A 17,008-nucleotide genomic window follows, 5' to 3' on the forward strand; every position below is an offset into this window, starting at 1 on the left:
AGTGAGTCAGCAATTTCAGTCTTATGTTTATCAGACTTCAGGAGAAAAACATGTTGAATATATGCGTATAGGCTGCAAATTTGTGCAGTTTTGAGTTTTGTTGTTGTTGTTTTTTTCTTAAATTTTACCATTGAACTTTTGAACAGAACCATTAGGAGACTTTTTGTTTGAAAGCAGAATTTATTCAGCTCATTTCTTCGTGCATATGTGTGCTCGTGTGTGTTGGGTCATCCCCAGTTTCTGTACCCTGGTGGGCATTATCTGACAATGGATTTGTTTAGCTTGTAGGGGGACGCTGCTGCTCAGCTCACGGCAAGCATGTGGTCTGCTTTAAAGTCCAAACTCCAAAGCCTGGGCTTGGCAGGTTGATCCAAAGCCCGCTGCTGCCACTGCTCACATTTACCAAGAACAGCCGTTGCTTTCCACACCAGGAAGCTATCTCTGTCTCCGTAGGAGATATAAAGCTGGGTGATTATAAAACAACACAAACCACAGAGAGGTACTGAGATCCTTGATCCTTAACCTGAATAACTGTAAATTATTAGTCTAGTTCCTGTTTGCCCTAAAATAAGCAATGTAAAGGCATATTGTGTTGTAACCTGCATATGCTCACCCACATACTTCACACCATATTTAAATAAACTCACAAGTTGGACAGTGAGACGGTGGATTAGAATAGAACCATATTCAAGTAGCTTACATAAGATGGAGTAGGATAGCTGATAAGTGTTGGTCTAATGGAGCCAAACTGTCCATAAAAGCACTAAAATGACATTTGATATTTATCCAAACCTGAGTCTGACTTGCTGTGCATGATCTTGCATTTGCTAATCTCTTTAAATCAGTAACCCTGTTGTCGGATCGGTTTGCCAGGAGATGTACAGCAATGGGTTGTATGTAGAAGAGAGAATGTTTTGACTCATAGATCATAGTTTATTTTTAAAATTACAAGGAATGCATAGAATAAAACAAAAAAATGTTGTATTTGGGTATGTGTTAAATCGGACATAAGAGAATTGTCTTCTCCTGTCTTAGGCTAAACTGAGCAAAACGTTATTGGGGAAAAGTGTCTTGTCTCCAGGATTTTTTTTTTTGCGCAGTAAACGGAGAGGAAAACAGTCTTTACTGGGTGTCTATTAGTAACTCGGGGCTGACCTATTAGTGCTGCCTACCTGGCTTAAAGCCAGCCATGTGTTCCTGAATAATTCCCAGTACCATGTGCCAGCCGGTGCACATGGCCTCAGCATCTTAGTGTTGAGAATTTCCTGAAAGGGAGTCTCGTTCAAGATTTTATCTGGCTCACAACATGTCTTGGACACATCCCAGCTTCCTCTTTTCTGTTTCTTTTTTTTTTTTCTTTCTTCCTCCCCAGAGTAGTATTGTGACCCAGCCATGACCTACTAAGGGTGCTGCAGTTGAAGGGCTCTGTGACCAAAATGGTTAGAAAGAAAGAAGACTGCCATAGTTTGCTTGTTTCTTAAAAGTCTTGAACTTTGTGCATTGTATTATAATTTTATCCTTTGGGAATTTGTTTCTCTTTGTGTTCATTCAGCTCTTTTGGATGATCTTTGAATAAATCAGCACATCAGAGGCAGCAGCCAGCACGAGGACTCCAAAAGCTCAGAATCTGCCAATCTGTAGCGTGGGAGAAATCCAGTACTTCGGGGGTTAAGTTGTGGAAGTTAATGTAATAACTGCTAGCACCATCTGCTGGCCTACTTCCTTACAAAGAGAGAGAGAGCGGGGGGGTTGAGTGAGAGAGCGAGAGAAAAACGAGTCTGGGTTTTAACGACATCTCTAATATTCATGCTGATGCATTTTGCTGCTTTGTGCTTTCATTTTCCACCGCTCAGTCTGCCAGAGTCTCGAGCTTGCCACACACACCCCAGCCAGGCAGAGGAGAGGGCAGCCAAGCAACCACCAGGAAAAAGAAAAGTGGGGAGAAAAAGGAGGAAAACCCAATCAACCAAACAAGTGAGAAATATCAAAGGTTGTTTCTGGGTGAGAATAGGAGTAACCTACCTTGAATCTGGCTGGTGGAAAAAGGACGAGGAGAAGCACAGAAAAGAGGCGGAAAGAGCAATAAGGAAGAATTAAGAGGACTGAGAGAGCCACTGAGAGCGCACACAAGAGGCAGGAGGAAAGAGGAATCAATGAGCGGGGGGAGGAGAGAGGAGGCAGGGTAAGGCGACTCTGACACATACACACGCGCAGAGAGAGAGTAAGGTTGAAGCCGGACGACAGCGAAGCGGCACGCAACGGCACAATGAGAGCTTCCTGGACTGCCACGCACCTCCTCTACCGCCAACAGCGCTGCTCCCTCATCACCCTGTGAAGAGACGAACGAGGGAGGGAGAGAGAAAGAGAGCGAGAGCTCCCATGCGCTCCTCTTGAGCCCTGCCCGCTGGGGGAGGAGGCGACGAAACAGTTCCAGCACTCTCGCTCTCGCCCGAGGAGAAGAGTTGACCAGGAAGGAGGAGGGGAGGCAAACGAGGAGCGAGGGAGGGGAGGGGGGGGGGACACCACAGCTCAAGGAAGAGTGGGAGAAACCGACTGTGGAAAGGGAAAGAGTGTTTGTAAGAGAAATAGTGAGTGAGCAACAGAAAGAGGAAAAAAAGAACACTGTGAAAGGGCAAGGTTTTTCTTAGCTGGCTGGAGAGGGAGTGTAAAGAGGAAGGAAAAAAAAACACACCATGTCTACAGTGAAGAGGCCAAGAGGAAGGGTAAGTGAGCTACTCTCAGAGCTGGGAGGGAGGAGGGACGAGGGGGAGGAGGAGGGGCCCGGCAGGAACTGAACAACCTCCTCTGCTACTGGCTCATGCTGCACTGCCGCCATCTTGAACTCATTGCTGCTTTTTTTTTTTTTTTTTCTCCCTTCTCCCCTTCATTTTCATTTTCTTTTCTGTATGAGAGCTTATTGAGCCACACTACACCTTTTTTATATTTCTCCAACTCCACTGTCTTTTCATGGCCATCACATTTTCATTTTTCTTTTGATCAAAGCGGTCCGGCTCTGTATTTCCTGTACACTGTACGGTGTGTGTGTGTGTATGTGTGTGTCTCTGTTTATGTGTGTTTGTCCTCCATGAGTTGAGCCCGTCAGTCACCAGAGAGCTCACTACATGTGGAATTGAGGAGTGGGAGTGAGGAAAAAGGTGTCCAACCCAAATGGAGCTTACTCTACTTTTTTATCGTCTGTGATGGTCCCCACCGTTTTTCATGGGACTGCGTGCTGCTAGAGAGATTGAAATCACTGCAGTGCTGGCAGGCTGTAATTTCAGTTATTTATAGATGTATTACACAGCTGCAGTGCTCCTCGTTTTGGTGCATTTTATCTTTTCTCTCTCCCTCGCTCTAGCCTTGCTGATAGAATCCTGCTTTCATATTCTTTTTTTTTTTCCCTACTTGCTCCCTCCTTCTTGTTCTTCTGCTCTTAGGCATTACTTTCAACTCCTCCCTCTTTTTTTTAACAATAACTTGAATAAGAACATTCCAGCATGATCCATTACATTATTTTCCTAATAGCCTCAGCAGCGTAGCACACGTGAAAATCATAATGCAGCTTTTGTATGTGTGTGCCCCCCACCCCCCTTCACTTTCTTCTAAATGAATCTGTAGTTATTCAGAACGCCCTCCACCCTCGATACACACACACTCACTTTGTGAGGTTCATGTCATTTTTTATTTTGCGAGCAGTGTGTGTGTGTGTGGGGTGGGGGGGGTGGAAGGCATCCAGTCGCGCCTGAGCCATGTAGACGTACGCAACACATTTTTAGATTAGGTCATCCATTTATGGGTTTTTCTTTATATTGGGCTCAAGGCCCACAACAAGGCACTTGTGCGAACATAACTGCAGTCCCGGCATCTATTATTCACATATTATCATGTATCAGGCAGGCTGGATTATTTATGTCTGCAAGGCACAGTGTAACCCGGTACAAGAGGCGAGTGTTTTACTTTGCCTTTTGTACCCGAGTTAAAAGAATTCTTTTTGAGTCGGACTTCTCGTGTCACATGGTGCCCACCTGATTCTAAAGTAAGTCTCAATTTTTAAACCACCAGCTTTCCCACGAGCAGACTTTTGATTGTGTTCTGAGAGTTGGAGTGAGTAACAGGCAGGGTGATACAGGTCCACCCCCCACCCACAAGCTCAGAGAAATGAACAGTAACATGCTCTGCTGTCTGACAGCCTTCAGAAGACTTTCTGAATGAGTGAGCAATACTTTCCTTGGTCACATTTCTCTGTAGTATACTATATTGTAAACTGAAAAAGAGTTGGTTTCAATCACTTGGTTTCTGACTTCATCTTTCATAGTCAGTACGTTTAGCCATTTGTATAAGATAAATTGCACGTTAAGTTATGCTCATTTAAAAAATTGGATTAATTCATTCATCTGTAAGTGCTGTATGACTTTAATAGAATCATGCTCATCACATCTTTAAATAATTTATGCTTCTTTTACATATTCACTCATGTGTTATAAAACAAACAGTTGTTCTGCACCATACTTTAAAATTATTTTTTATTAATGTGGCTTTAAGAAGTAAGAACTATTTGTGCTTAAATAAATCTAATGTCAAAACTTGGGGGGTAAAGATGACTTGGACATGTCTGACTGCAGGTGCTTTTAAGTTGTTGAATAGACTGAACAAACTCAATGAATTTCAATGTAATTTTTATGACTTGATTTGCTAAAAACGGATAATGTTTAACAGCTTTCTGTTTAAAATTCTTAGCATGACCTGGCTTTTGTAACTATATGACTAACCACTGTTTTAAGAAATGTATTTTTGGAACAGGCATCAATATATTCACTTTTTTTCTCCCTCTCCTTAGCCTCGAAAGAGCACCAATGGTCCTGGTAACCAGGTACGAGTCCTCAGTCCAACGCTGAAGAGTTCTTCATCCTCCTCCTCTTCATCTTCGTCGTCATCCTCACCCAGCTCCTCATCAGAGAAAAGGGCACTACGGAGGAAGCATCATCAGATGGAGTCAGCTCTGCAGGACAAGCAGGAGAAGGCCAATAGGATAATATCAGAAGCTATTGCTAAGGCCCGGCAGAGAGGGGAGAAGAACATCCCTAGGGTTATGAGTCCAGAGAGCTTCCCCAGCTCTTCGGCTCAGTACAAGGCCCATTGGGACCGTGAGCATAAAGGAAACGGCAAGGCTCGGTCCAAAGACAAGGCCTGTAGGAAGGCCTGCATTGTACCCTCCTCCAAGTCCAAGCAAAAATCCAAGATTGGGTATGTAGATGGTGTTGCTCTTTAATAATGTAAAAAAAAAAATCCACTAAGTAGAGCTTTGATCTTATTTGTGTTAATTCAGCGCATGCTTGAATCACTGCAGCATTTCATGAGCTTGAATAAGCATGTGACATTTGCTGCTGGTTGACTCTCTGCCACTCTGCTGCCTTATGTTTTTAAAACCATTGCAAATACTTCAGTTTGATGAATAATCATTTGTTCCATTTTTCCTTTCTAATAATTAATTGCTTGTTCTTCAGTAAACCAAAGAATACAAACTTTAGTTGGGTGGACACAGTATGCAGCTGAAAAATAGTATTATGAAAATAGGAAATATCAGCAACATAACCAAACCTCGGTAGGATACAAGCAGTTTACTTTGTTTTACTGACTGAAGCTCCTTCTCCACTGGTTGTTTTTATGTTGTTGTTGTTTTTTTTCCTGGTTCAGTTTCTCTTGCATATATTTTCTTCCTGTGGTTGCCAAGGTGGAAGCTCAAAGTTCAACATTTACTGCATGCCATAACAATAAACCGGGCTCAGTCATCAACATAGACATGGGAGAACAAGCAAAGAATTTATTTACATGTGAAAATGTACTGCCTAGTTGGTTTAGGCAAGTACTCATGATGTATAGATACCTTAATCTGGCTCCCATCCCCCTCTGTTAACTGCTATATGCAAGTGTGCAGCTATAAGCCACAATCCCACACAAGCTATTAAAATATCAGCATTTGCAGATGTGAATGCAGTGGAGAGGAGACAAAGGAGTGGGCTAATGTTTAAATACAGTAATAATGGGGGAGAAAAGCTTTTATTTTTAAACGGCACAGAAAAGGCTGGTATTTTTGGACCTTGTGTGAGACTGACAGCGGTCAACAATTTGGCTCGCAGTAGCACTGATTGATCTTTAAATGAGCTTGGCACACAAGAAAAGCTGTGGCATTTGTCATGTTATGTGCCTGTGTGCATGTGATAAAATGTTGAAACGGTGTAACGATGGAGGCATCAGTCATGGAGGCATGTCGTCCTTCGAGCTGCTTGGTGAAGCTTAGATTAACTCTGATGTCGGAGTCGTTCAGCCAAAAGATTGTTGATCATCTAAAAAAACTAATTTAGTTTTGATCATGTTTTTTTTTTTATTTTTTTACTTTTGATGTATTTTTCCCAAGACCCAACATGTTGAGGATCAGAAAGCTTGAGTCAAGCCTAGTGAGTTGAGGCACAAGTTTGTTTATTTTCACCTCCTCACTACCTTTCATCCATGGAGACTGTAATAAAACAGTCTAATTTTAATCAGATTTTACCTGACTAGTTAGTTTTGAAGGGCATCTGTCAATTTGTTTTGTAGTGTCATTCAGACGTGTTCATAAGATAATTTGTGTGAAGTAACCATACTTGGCCGACGTGCATGAGGGGGGAAAAGTACAAGATCATGATGTGGGCACGACAACTTGCTATAGAGCTTTGAAATATTTATGGTAACTTATGTAAATTTAGTCTGATTGCTGTGAAACAATAGTTTTCAAAAGTTGTGCAGCTCGGTGAAAACCAAAACTAGAGTCCATGATAACCTGTTTGCAGACAGTGTCTCAAACACGTCAAGGAAACTTGTAAAATTCCTTTAGCACCTGCTTTTAGTAGCTGTTTACATTTTGGTATTTTTTTTATTTTTTAAATTGGATTTAATTGAGAAAAGAGAATCAAATGCACAGGCCCTTAGCACAAATATAGCGGTGATGTTTAGCTGTCTGTGTATGATGAGAGGCTTGTGGGAGTGCTTGATTCTTTCATCTGAGGTGTGAAGATTCATGGCTTTGGAAACCATACTTGTTGCTAAAAAAAAACCAAGAAGGCTCAATAAGAAACTAAAGAACAGACAATTACATCTTACTCTTTTTAAAGACCAGTGTATTGATGTTTAAGTTGAACTCCAATGGGACTCTTAATTCTAGTATTAGTATAAAATGTAAACACAAACGACTTGGGCGCATGTTTACATTTTTGTCAGGTATAACACAAAGTAAACGTAGTTGTGCTGTAGTCCTTAAGTGGCAACAAATCCACAAAATATAGTTTCAGGAAGGCTTGTAATTCAGTGTTCTTTTCACAAGAACAGAAATAGATCAGTTTCCGAGTTGTGACACTGCAATGATAGCATGAAAACTACAGCAAGTACTTTTGTATTAACACCACATGATCTAAAGGTGAGAGGACTCATTCTTCAACATATTCCTTTCATTTTATTTCTTTACGTAACAAAAGGAAGTGTCAATTCAAACTTGATGTACACAGTTACAGTAAATACTTTGAAAACAGGGTGTGACTACCTGCAGCGATGAGCGAGACACAGGAGGAAGCTTTTGTAGCCCAGCAGAGCATTCAAGGGATAATACAACACCACAAGTAGGTGGTACTTGTTGTAACAGTAAATAGCAGTTTAAGGGCAGCATCTGCTGCTATGAAGTGCCTTTACACTCTTGTTACTAACCTGCATATTTCTCTGTTACGTATGCATAATGTAGGAAAAATATTTACGCTGAGGTTGTGAGGACATTGAAGTACCTTAAATTCTACCTTTTAGTTTAACCTCCATGCTAACTATAGTAAAATTTTGTGACTTTTCTTTTTTGCTTATGAGGATGATTAAGGAAAGTCTGTGAAAGAGTGGGGTTATTCTTCCCAAGCTCATTTGGATGGCCATATTTGGGACATTCAGTTGCCTTAAGTTTTGACATTTATAACATATGTTAGTTTATTACAAACTGTGTTTATGTGTATCGTTATTTTTCTTGCATGTTAAAAATGGCGTTAGATTTCAGGCATCTTTTGAATTAATTTCTGTATAGCTGGATAATACATGTGAGAAACAAAGTATTAGCCCTTGTCCACAGGCTGGACTTTGCTCGACATGACGCAAGTTCAGAGTCTTTCCGTTGAGTTGTCCCGCCCACTTTTAGCTCTGTTCTTAACCCCTACATCACTAGCGGCCCCTGTACCAGGGGCAGCAACAAGATCAATCCAACAGGCCTTGGGACTAACCTACTCGGCAGGGCTTCCAAACAAGCAAAGTTGAGCTGAAGATTTGATGTCATCAGACTGCATGCCATTGATTGGCCAGAGAGCGACATCAATCACGAGAGTGTCTCCTTCACAAGAAACCCACCCAAGCAACCACAGCATTTGTTTTTGTTATTTACTTAAAAAAATATATTTATTATATACAGTAAAATGGCAACACACAAACCAACAACAACGTGTGGATGTTTCCATGCTTTTTGATTGACGACAGAATTCAGACAGCGCTAGACTGAATGGGCTCTATTTACAGACTCTGTCTGGCGGAGGAAAGATGGCCTCATTTCGGTCATGCCATTTTTGGAAACCGTGGCATAGAATGGTGTCTGTTTTGTGTCTTTATTTCACCTATTTACCCATTGGTGGTAAATTTCAGGAGGCTGCCAACATCAAGGTGGCAATCAGTTGTACGGAAAATCAACTAGGCCATGTAGGGCATGCAAGAGCCAAGTAACGGCAAAGCGAGCCATGCTGAGACAAGACACTGAAAAAAACGGCTTATGTACTTGTTGCAAAAGTAATGACAGTGGTGCTCAAGATAAACCAATCTTGTAGTGACAAGATGTCTCTGGTGAAGGTTTCATATTGTAGGAGAGTCCTGTTCATATGCATGCACCACTAGGATCTCTCCATCAAATATTTATATTTCCCAGGTGCAGAGGTGCTAACCGTCCTCTAAAGGCTTATCTTTAGCCTCTGTCTGATGAAGGGCTGTGCAAGACAAAGGTGCAGAAAGCTTAAGGTTGTATGTGGTGTTGAGTGTGAGCTCACTCTTCCATTGCCTTTTCTGACAGTTCTTTAAGCAGTGAATGGAGCCTGAGAAAAGACTATTACCCTAATTGTCTGTGTACTTATGGGTCTTTTTTCTGTGACCACTATACCAACACTATTAGCCGTTTCCACTAGAATAATTTCTGTTCACTTCTTAGCAAGTGTCTTCTGGAATATTTAGCTTGTTGCTCCTCTGGCTGATTGGGAAGAAAATGAGCCATCATATTATCATATAGAAAAACTATGTGACAGCCATGATTTTTTTTTTTTTATTACATTGACTTCAATCTCTGTGGCTGGGCTAGACAATTATCTAAATCGAAAACGCAGTTAATCAACTCCAGTTTCTTTCAGTCAAATCATAACACCAACGTCTCTAAAAGAAGTATCCCTGAGCAGGTGGAAGTTCTTACCTTTTAAATTCTTTTATCTATGGTTTTATATCCAAAGTCAGATATTTGGATATTTGTGTGAGAGTCTCCTTATTCATAGAAACTATATCATGTAAAATTTTGTTCTATATATTTTCTTGTGTTCAGGTTTGGTAGACCTATAGCTTTTTTTGAAGCAGTCATTTTATGTGTGATTACAAGGGTGGTTCAGCCAGTTCATGCTGAGGGATATAAATTTAGTTTCTCTTTCATGAGAGTTGAATCAACATTCGAAACTGAGTCTGTAAAATATGTTTGTGTGTTTATATTTCAGTCTGTCTTCTAAAAGAACCAACTCTTAACATGTGAAACTACGGCTCTGGTGGATGATACATTTGGTCTGTGTTTGCTGTACAGGCACATTTCATGAATCAAAATATTACCCAGCATAATTTTCCCCTGGGAGAGGCAAGGGTTATTTTATAGGCTAGGCTTGACCGATCACAGGACTCTGCAGGCTGAAATTTGCTTTTCCAGGCAGCTTACCTGCTGAAAAGTACCCTCATAATCATCAGATGAAAGCACTGTGCCGCTCATTCCATCTTTTTGTTTCTCCCTCCCCCTCCTCTTTACCTATTTTCTGTCTTTTTTTTCCCTTTTTTTTTTTCTCCCCCCAATATAAATTTAGTTCTTGCAGCTCTCTCAAAGCGGTGCATCCAACGTTTCCTGTGAGCGGACATGTTCCAAATATGCTTATATTACACAGCAGCAGGGAAGCAGGAAAATATCAAACAAAATGGTGCTTGTGAGATCAATTACATGATAGAAAATGGAGGTTTAAGTCTATATGCAGCAGTAGTGTATAGCTGTTCAAATTTCAGTGCTTGCCTCCTAGGCGTCTAATCTTTTTTTTTTCTCCCCACTTTTTTCATTACAGAAAGCTAAAGCTATTAATTGTTTTTCTAGTTAATCCCTTGCAGGGTGCAAATGTCTGTTCACATGTGCTGGTGTGTGATTTATTTAAACGTGTGTGTATGTATGTGTGTGTGTGTGTAGGAGAGTGAAGAGCTGCCCGTTTTTAATGTTTGCTGAATAAAGCTGGAATCTTGTGTGGGCATGTGCACTGTGCTGATACAGTATTTGTCTTTGAGAGGGGACACGATGGTGCCGTTACTCCCATTTCCACTTGTTAGCCGTGTGGCACTGAGATTACAGCCTTCCATTCATAAGATTGGGGATTTCCCAATAAGGATGAGCACTACAGTGTCAGTAAACCCCTCAGGATGAGGAGCACGAGCAAACACATATGCACTTAATAGCTGTTCTGACGATGAGTCGATCATACATAATGACAATTGTAGACAATCTAAAAGGCAGTGCAGGGAGTTTCTCTGACATGCCGAGGAGCCACCATACAGTCTTGGCCTGCAAAGTGTTATCCAGTCCTGAGTCTAAAGACAAAATTAAACCCAATACCTTTCCACTGGCTGCATGCCAAGTAGGACAGAACAATACTGAGGGGACAAGTAATAGGGGTTATTTGGCACAATAGCAGGACCAGAGCCAAAAAAAGCCCTGAATGGCAACTAGCTCATTACTCTTAAAGAAAAAACTCGGGGTAGCGGATCATTGGAGATCAGTCGTCAGTGTCAGATTAGGCTCAGCTGTACTCTAATTTGAAAATTAAGGTGGCTGGAAACCCTGATGGAGAAGTACAGAACTTTGATCTGCGTTAGTAAAAATCATGAAATGTATGCAGTGTTAAAACTAGAGAATACATATTTCTCCTGGATTAATGGTGGCAGGAGGTGGAAAGCCCAGTTCACTCGCTGTCTGCTTGATCGTCCAGTTAGCTGCGAGACCTGTGTGTGACGGAAATGTCATCGACCTTATCAGCGAGTGTCCATCAGGTCCCTCAACGGTTAACTGTGTGCAGCCCAAGATTATGTGACTTCACAGACCGTGCATGCAGATGCATGGGTGACAGCATAACTCTCATTCAAAAGCTTGTGCCAAACACACAGCAGACAAAGAAGACTAAGTGAAACCACGAGGAAAAAAAAATGCTTATTTAAGAAAATAATATGAGAGGACATGGCTGTCTACATGTAGACAGTTTATCTCTCAGGTCCCACAGGGATACAAAATTATCTAGAACTCTTGGTAAGAAATCACTTGAACATTTAAAATGGGAAGCTGATAAAAAAGAGCATTATTGCAGTCTAAAATTGGAGACCCCTAAATCGAACACTAGTGTAGACGAACCCAAAATAGTATGAATATTAAGAAGTAGCATTCCTTAAGAAATGCATTTGACCTCCTGTCTTGCATGACAGTGTTTTAAACAAAGATGTCGCACACTCTTTTTGCACCTAAAGTATGTGTCAGGGATGACTTGACTACTACTATCACACCAAATTTTAGATCAATAGATGTAAAGTTGAGCAAGTTATAGCTGGTATTGTTTGCTAAGGTTCGGTTCTGTGGTTGAGTTAAAAAATGTGTGTTTTCATTGTTGTTAATACTTCTATTCTACTTGCAGGGAGGCTATCCAGTCAGACAACGAGCACATTAGTACCAATGTTATTAAACCCCTGGGTGGTCCAGATTATCTGCCACGGCAGGGTGGAACAGCCTGTAACCATCACTAAAATGTGGTTTCTGCTTTGTGTTTGTGTGTAGGATGTTGAGTACACACAGAGAATCCATGTACGTTGTATACTTTTCATTTTGGTAAGCCTCAATTATTCCAGGCCATGTTTACCAAGGTAGTTTATCAACATCAATAGTTTGTCTGTGTTCTCTGGCCGGTTTATGTTATGATTTTGATTCCCTCATAAGTCACAGTTCAAGTTTCCTCATACTAGGACTAGAAAGATGCTGTTAGCTGTTGCCCGATGATGAGACACTGCTGACCTGCGAGGCCCAGACAGCTTATATTTGTTCAGGGAGGAAAATTGCGTTCAGTCTCATGAAGTTGTTTTGTGGTTATGTTTATTCGGAGTATCCTTTTTTTTTTTTTTTTTTGTTCATTGTGTCACTTTGACCCGACACATTGCTCAGTCACCCATAGTGTTAATGGACGCGAACCGCTGCTGATGTTTTTCCACAGGAAATGATGTTGGTATGACCGTCCCCGCCCACATTACCAAACGCACTCCCATGGGATTGTTGCATAGCAACCATAAAGTGACACTGTCAGGAGGATTTGTGAAATGTGATATCACCCAGAGGGGGCAGGGACACCTGCAGAGCGAACAGCTCCTCGTCATTGTGCTGCTTGAAGAATTGACTGTTTTTTTCTATTTAACAGAGCCGTTTTTATTTATTTTTCTTTTTATCGGTGAGCAGGCAGAAAAATGTCGAGCTCCGTCAACCACTTTTTCTTGCTTATACCGTACTTATTCTTAATTGGATTGCACTTTGCTATTCAAAGTGTTGCTGCTAAAATGACCATCTTGTTAATTTAGAGAGGGAAAACTCTGTCAGCTATAAAAATCTCGATAAATGCTTAGGTGTCTTTTTTTTTTTCTTCATATTTATTCCGTGTGTTTTTACCTACAGAATTTGCACAAGTTTAGTTTCATTCACACGGAATACAAAGGTGTCTCTGATCATAATGAGACAAACACGGGGCTCCATAATTGCTAGAAAGAGTAAGAGGAAAGTTGGACATTTTATTTAGATTTTCTTTTGCTTACAGTATTACATTATCCCTTACATGGTTAATTCCATGTTTTCCACAGGAAACTTTAAATTTGGGATGGCTTAAAAGGCTTCTTGATGGCTTCTTTTTTCTCGTTGGTACTTTAATCCTTTGTAGAACAGACTAATAAAAAGGCAAAACATGAGGAACTGATGGTCATTGTCAGTTTCTATGTTCTCATTCATTCACTGATTCCTATGTTAGGGTCTCCAGCAATTTATGAAGGGAGCCAAACACATCAGTGGAAATTAGTTTTTTACATCTACGCAGTAACAACACACACAAGTCTGGGGGAATATCTTAACTGCATCAAACACATTGCATCTGTTGACAAATCACTACTTTATAGAAAGATGAGAAATTTTATGAAAATGTGTAAAAATGCAGCATTGAAGTTGTATGAACTAAACAAATGCGTTTTCATTTAAAATGAAAATGCCTCTCGAGACACTGACTCTTTGTCATGTGACGAACAAGCGTTCTGAATCAACGCTACAGCAATACCCTTTAAAACAGCCCAGTGGCTCTGTGCGTGCGTGTTTCTTTACCCTCTGACTTGGAACAATTGTGTTACTGGAGGAAATAAATTTAGCTTTTATGCATCTTAAAGTATGTTTTGAATAAATCACAAGTGTTACACTTTTACATTTGCAGATCACTGCAGTGAATGAATGAATGACTTAACTGCGTTCAAGCTGGTTCAGATTAAAAGAAAGTTGTTGTTTTTTGGATTGTCAAAGGACAAGCTTTTGTATAGAGATTGATATATACAGTTTCAATTCGTTATTATATGCTTTGAAGACTTCCACACCGAGTAACAATAAAAAGAATATCAAGTAGCTGTTTTTATAGGAAGAAAAGGTATTTGATCATTATTTCAATTTCATGAATCGGATTTAGCCAAATTAGTCTTCTTTTTTTTTTTTGATAATTGTTTTTGATTAATTGATTGATTGATGAGTTATTTATTTGTAGGTACAAGTGAGACCTCTAGTATAAAAGATTACGAAGCACCACCTTATGTGATTTTGATTTAAACAAGCCATACAGAGACATCCTCCTGCCTGGGCACATACCTGTTTGTGAAGTGGTCTCTCTGAACAGGGTTTGATTGGGGGGAGATTGGGGGGAGGTAAAGGCGGTGCTGTCTGACAGTGTGATAGCAGGTTTTCATGTTTTTTCATATTAAAATCACACCAATCTAGACATTTGGTGCCAGTGACTTACTAGAGATAAAACTAGGGAAGCTCGAAATAAGAAGTGTCTGCACGTGCACATGTCTGTGATGTAAGAATATATTTGGAAAAGTCACAGAATGTTTGCCTGTGAATAAAAAAAATAGAGAAGTTGCGATTGAAACGATTGCAGAAAGTAAAGCTTGTCTGTTCTTAGTGCCATCTGCTGATATTTGGGCTCCTGGATGCCAAACATCTAACAGTCTGTCTTGGTACTATAGTTATACATTGATCAGAATCTAACACTCACAAACCAGCAATGTTGATGTAAAAAAAAAAAAAAATCTAGTTTATTTTAAATGTCATCGGCATGAATTTGTGGAAAAGGAAGGAGCCTCTGCAACGCACTGAATTCCAAACTCCAGAAACACAAGCAGCTCACATTGTAAGCATGTTAATACCTGCAGGCATTCCCTGCAGTCCTTCCACTGCTGTTATTGTTTGTATATTTGAGCTAAAAATTGCATACTGACAGATGCACAGGAAGATTAGTCTGAGAGTATAAGGCTGTTGTTGCAAACGCATCTGCTTGTGATGAAGTGAGATGTAGTTCAGCTGTTTCTTGACTATTTTACTTTTTTTTTTTTTTTGATGGCAGAAATCTGTAGGAGAAGCCTGTAGGCTTTCAGTCAGTTGTCCTAATAAATGTCTAAACATCCTTCGTAACATTTCTTACAGATGGCCTTTCACTCAGATGGTTCTTTATCCAACTTCTGAAAAGCAGTTTTACCGTCTGAATGTAAAGTTCAGACGGTAAAACTGTTGTAAAATAATGCTCTCTGAATCAAATTTGATTTCCTCTTTTCCGGAAGATTTTTATTTTGACGAGCCGCTACATAAACTTCTTTTTAAAAGGACAGCTCCTACTTAATATTAGGTTTCAGCAGTTTTGACTTGGACAAAAGAGATTTGCTTTCAGACACTCCTTGGTGTAAAACTAATCTGGGCCTCTGGGCCTCCTGCAGTCTGTGTATGAAGAAATACTTAAGGAGCTACCAATCTGATGTACCCTTTGTTGCTTATTGATAATGACACACTTTGCTCTACAGTATCTTCATCTGTGTGCTTTAGTTCACTGGGTGAATCTATATTTATTTATTTTATCAATGATTTATTACCTTGGCAAGCCTACAGCATTACCTTCATCTTTTAATGCCAGATTTTAGCATCACTTTACAATGCCCACATATTTTCAAAAGTAAACTTGGAAGTAGCTTTTATTTTCCTTTTCTCTCTCTCTCTCTCTCTCTCTCTCTCTCTCTCTCTCTCTCTCTCTCTCTCTCTCTCTCTCTCTCTCTCTCTCTCTCTCTCTCTCTCTCTCTCTCTCTCTCTCTCTTTTAGGAAAATTGTCATTAAGATTGGAAAAAAGAAGAAACGAAAGCCAGCGTCTTCAGAGGAGGAGTCTGATGATGATCCTCCCCCTCGTCACGCATCTAAGGACGCCGACTCTGTGAGTTTCGGTACACACACACACACCCATAAACACACAGTACTGGTTGTGTATGGTTGAACCGTGGGCTGTGATGATAGCAGCACGAACACCCAGCCTTTACGCTGCACTTCGATGCTAGACGAGAGTTTATTACGCTTAATTTCATTCAGATGCAGTTTGGGCATTTTTTGCCTGTGGTGTCGCACCTCTGTTCAAAGCATACAGAGACGGACACGGACTCTTCTTCTGTTACTACTCTGACATGAGTGAGTGAGTGAAGTGGCGCCGTCAGCCTGACTGTTCACACTGCTGCTGAGCAGACAGGAAGACTCGCAGCTTTAGCTCGAGCCTGAAAGGATCTACTCCGGTTCACGTGGAGGTCATGTAGTGGGTGACTGACTGAAGTACACATTCCTCTTTTGATGTTGATGATGGAAACAGGGAATAGCAGAGTTGTGTTATTTAGCAAATTACATCATTATTTAGTCATTTGCATCTGTGAATATACACAGTGAACCTTACCCTAAATAGGAAGTTAAATTGTGTACAGTATTATTCATCATTTTGATTTAGGAAGAAAACAAGTTCTTATTGCAGCCTGTAAACTTAAACATCCTATTTTGTCATAATCCATTTTTGCAGAATTTTTTCTTTTAGTGACATGCTAGAGACAGGTTCTCTGGTTATATGTAGTTCAAAGTACCACCCCACCGTCCCCTATTTGTTCCTGCAAGCTGTCAGTCAGCTGTGAACAATGGCAGAATGAGGAAAAAACCCTGAACCTTTCAGCCAAAGTTAAATGGTAGAAAAAAAATTTTCTAGAGCCAAAAAAACAGATGTTCATGGCTCATCTATCACAGTTGTGCCACCCATCACTCTTTTTAAGGTAACACTAATGTCTGTAAGAAGCTGCAAGTGTTAGCATGTCTATTAGTGAAATAAGCAGCCAACTGCAGGTTTATGACCCCGTTTTTTAACAACTTAACATCAGCTTATCAGGCTCGCAGTGCTACTTTATGACAGAGGTTTAGCACGGTAAATTATTTTATATTTTTAAATTTTTTGTATTAGTACTATAAATACAATTATCTTGTATTGATTCTGTATATTTTATTCAAGTCCACCACCATTGTTTGTATTTATTAAAAACCACATTATGTTGTTGAAATGGT

General features: G+C 40.3%; 1 protein-coding gene across 9 annotated transcripts in view; it reads left to right on the plus strand.

The window, feature by feature from the left end:
- Positions 1-17,008, plus strand: part of chd9 (chromodomain helicase DNA binding protein 9) — a 71,014-nt gene that overhangs the window by 23,817 nt on the left and 30,189 nt on the right. For 7 of the 9 annotated variants that reach the window (XM_017423609.3, XM_025007533.2, XM_017423610.3 and 4 more), the window contains 2 exons: positions 4,838-5,244; positions 15,746-15,854. In XM_017423609.3, coding sequence (XP_017279098.1) covers positions 4,838-5,244; positions 15,746-15,854 — 516 coding nt within the window. Of the gene's footprint in view, positions 1-1,731; positions 2,724-3,950; positions 4,037-4,837; positions 5,245-15,745; positions 15,855-17,008 lie in introns of those variants that run through there. The other 2 variants (XM_017423612.3, XM_037979676.1) reach the window with 2 other exon arrangements.

This window comes from Kryptolebias marmoratus, linkage group LG15 (genome assembly GCF_001649575.2).
Source record: "Kryptolebias marmoratus isolate JLee-2015 linkage group LG15, ASM164957v2, whole genome shotgun sequence".
Lineage (NCBI taxonomy): Eukaryota > Metazoa > Chordata > Actinopteri > Cyprinodontiformes > Rivulidae > Kryptolebias > Kryptolebias marmoratus.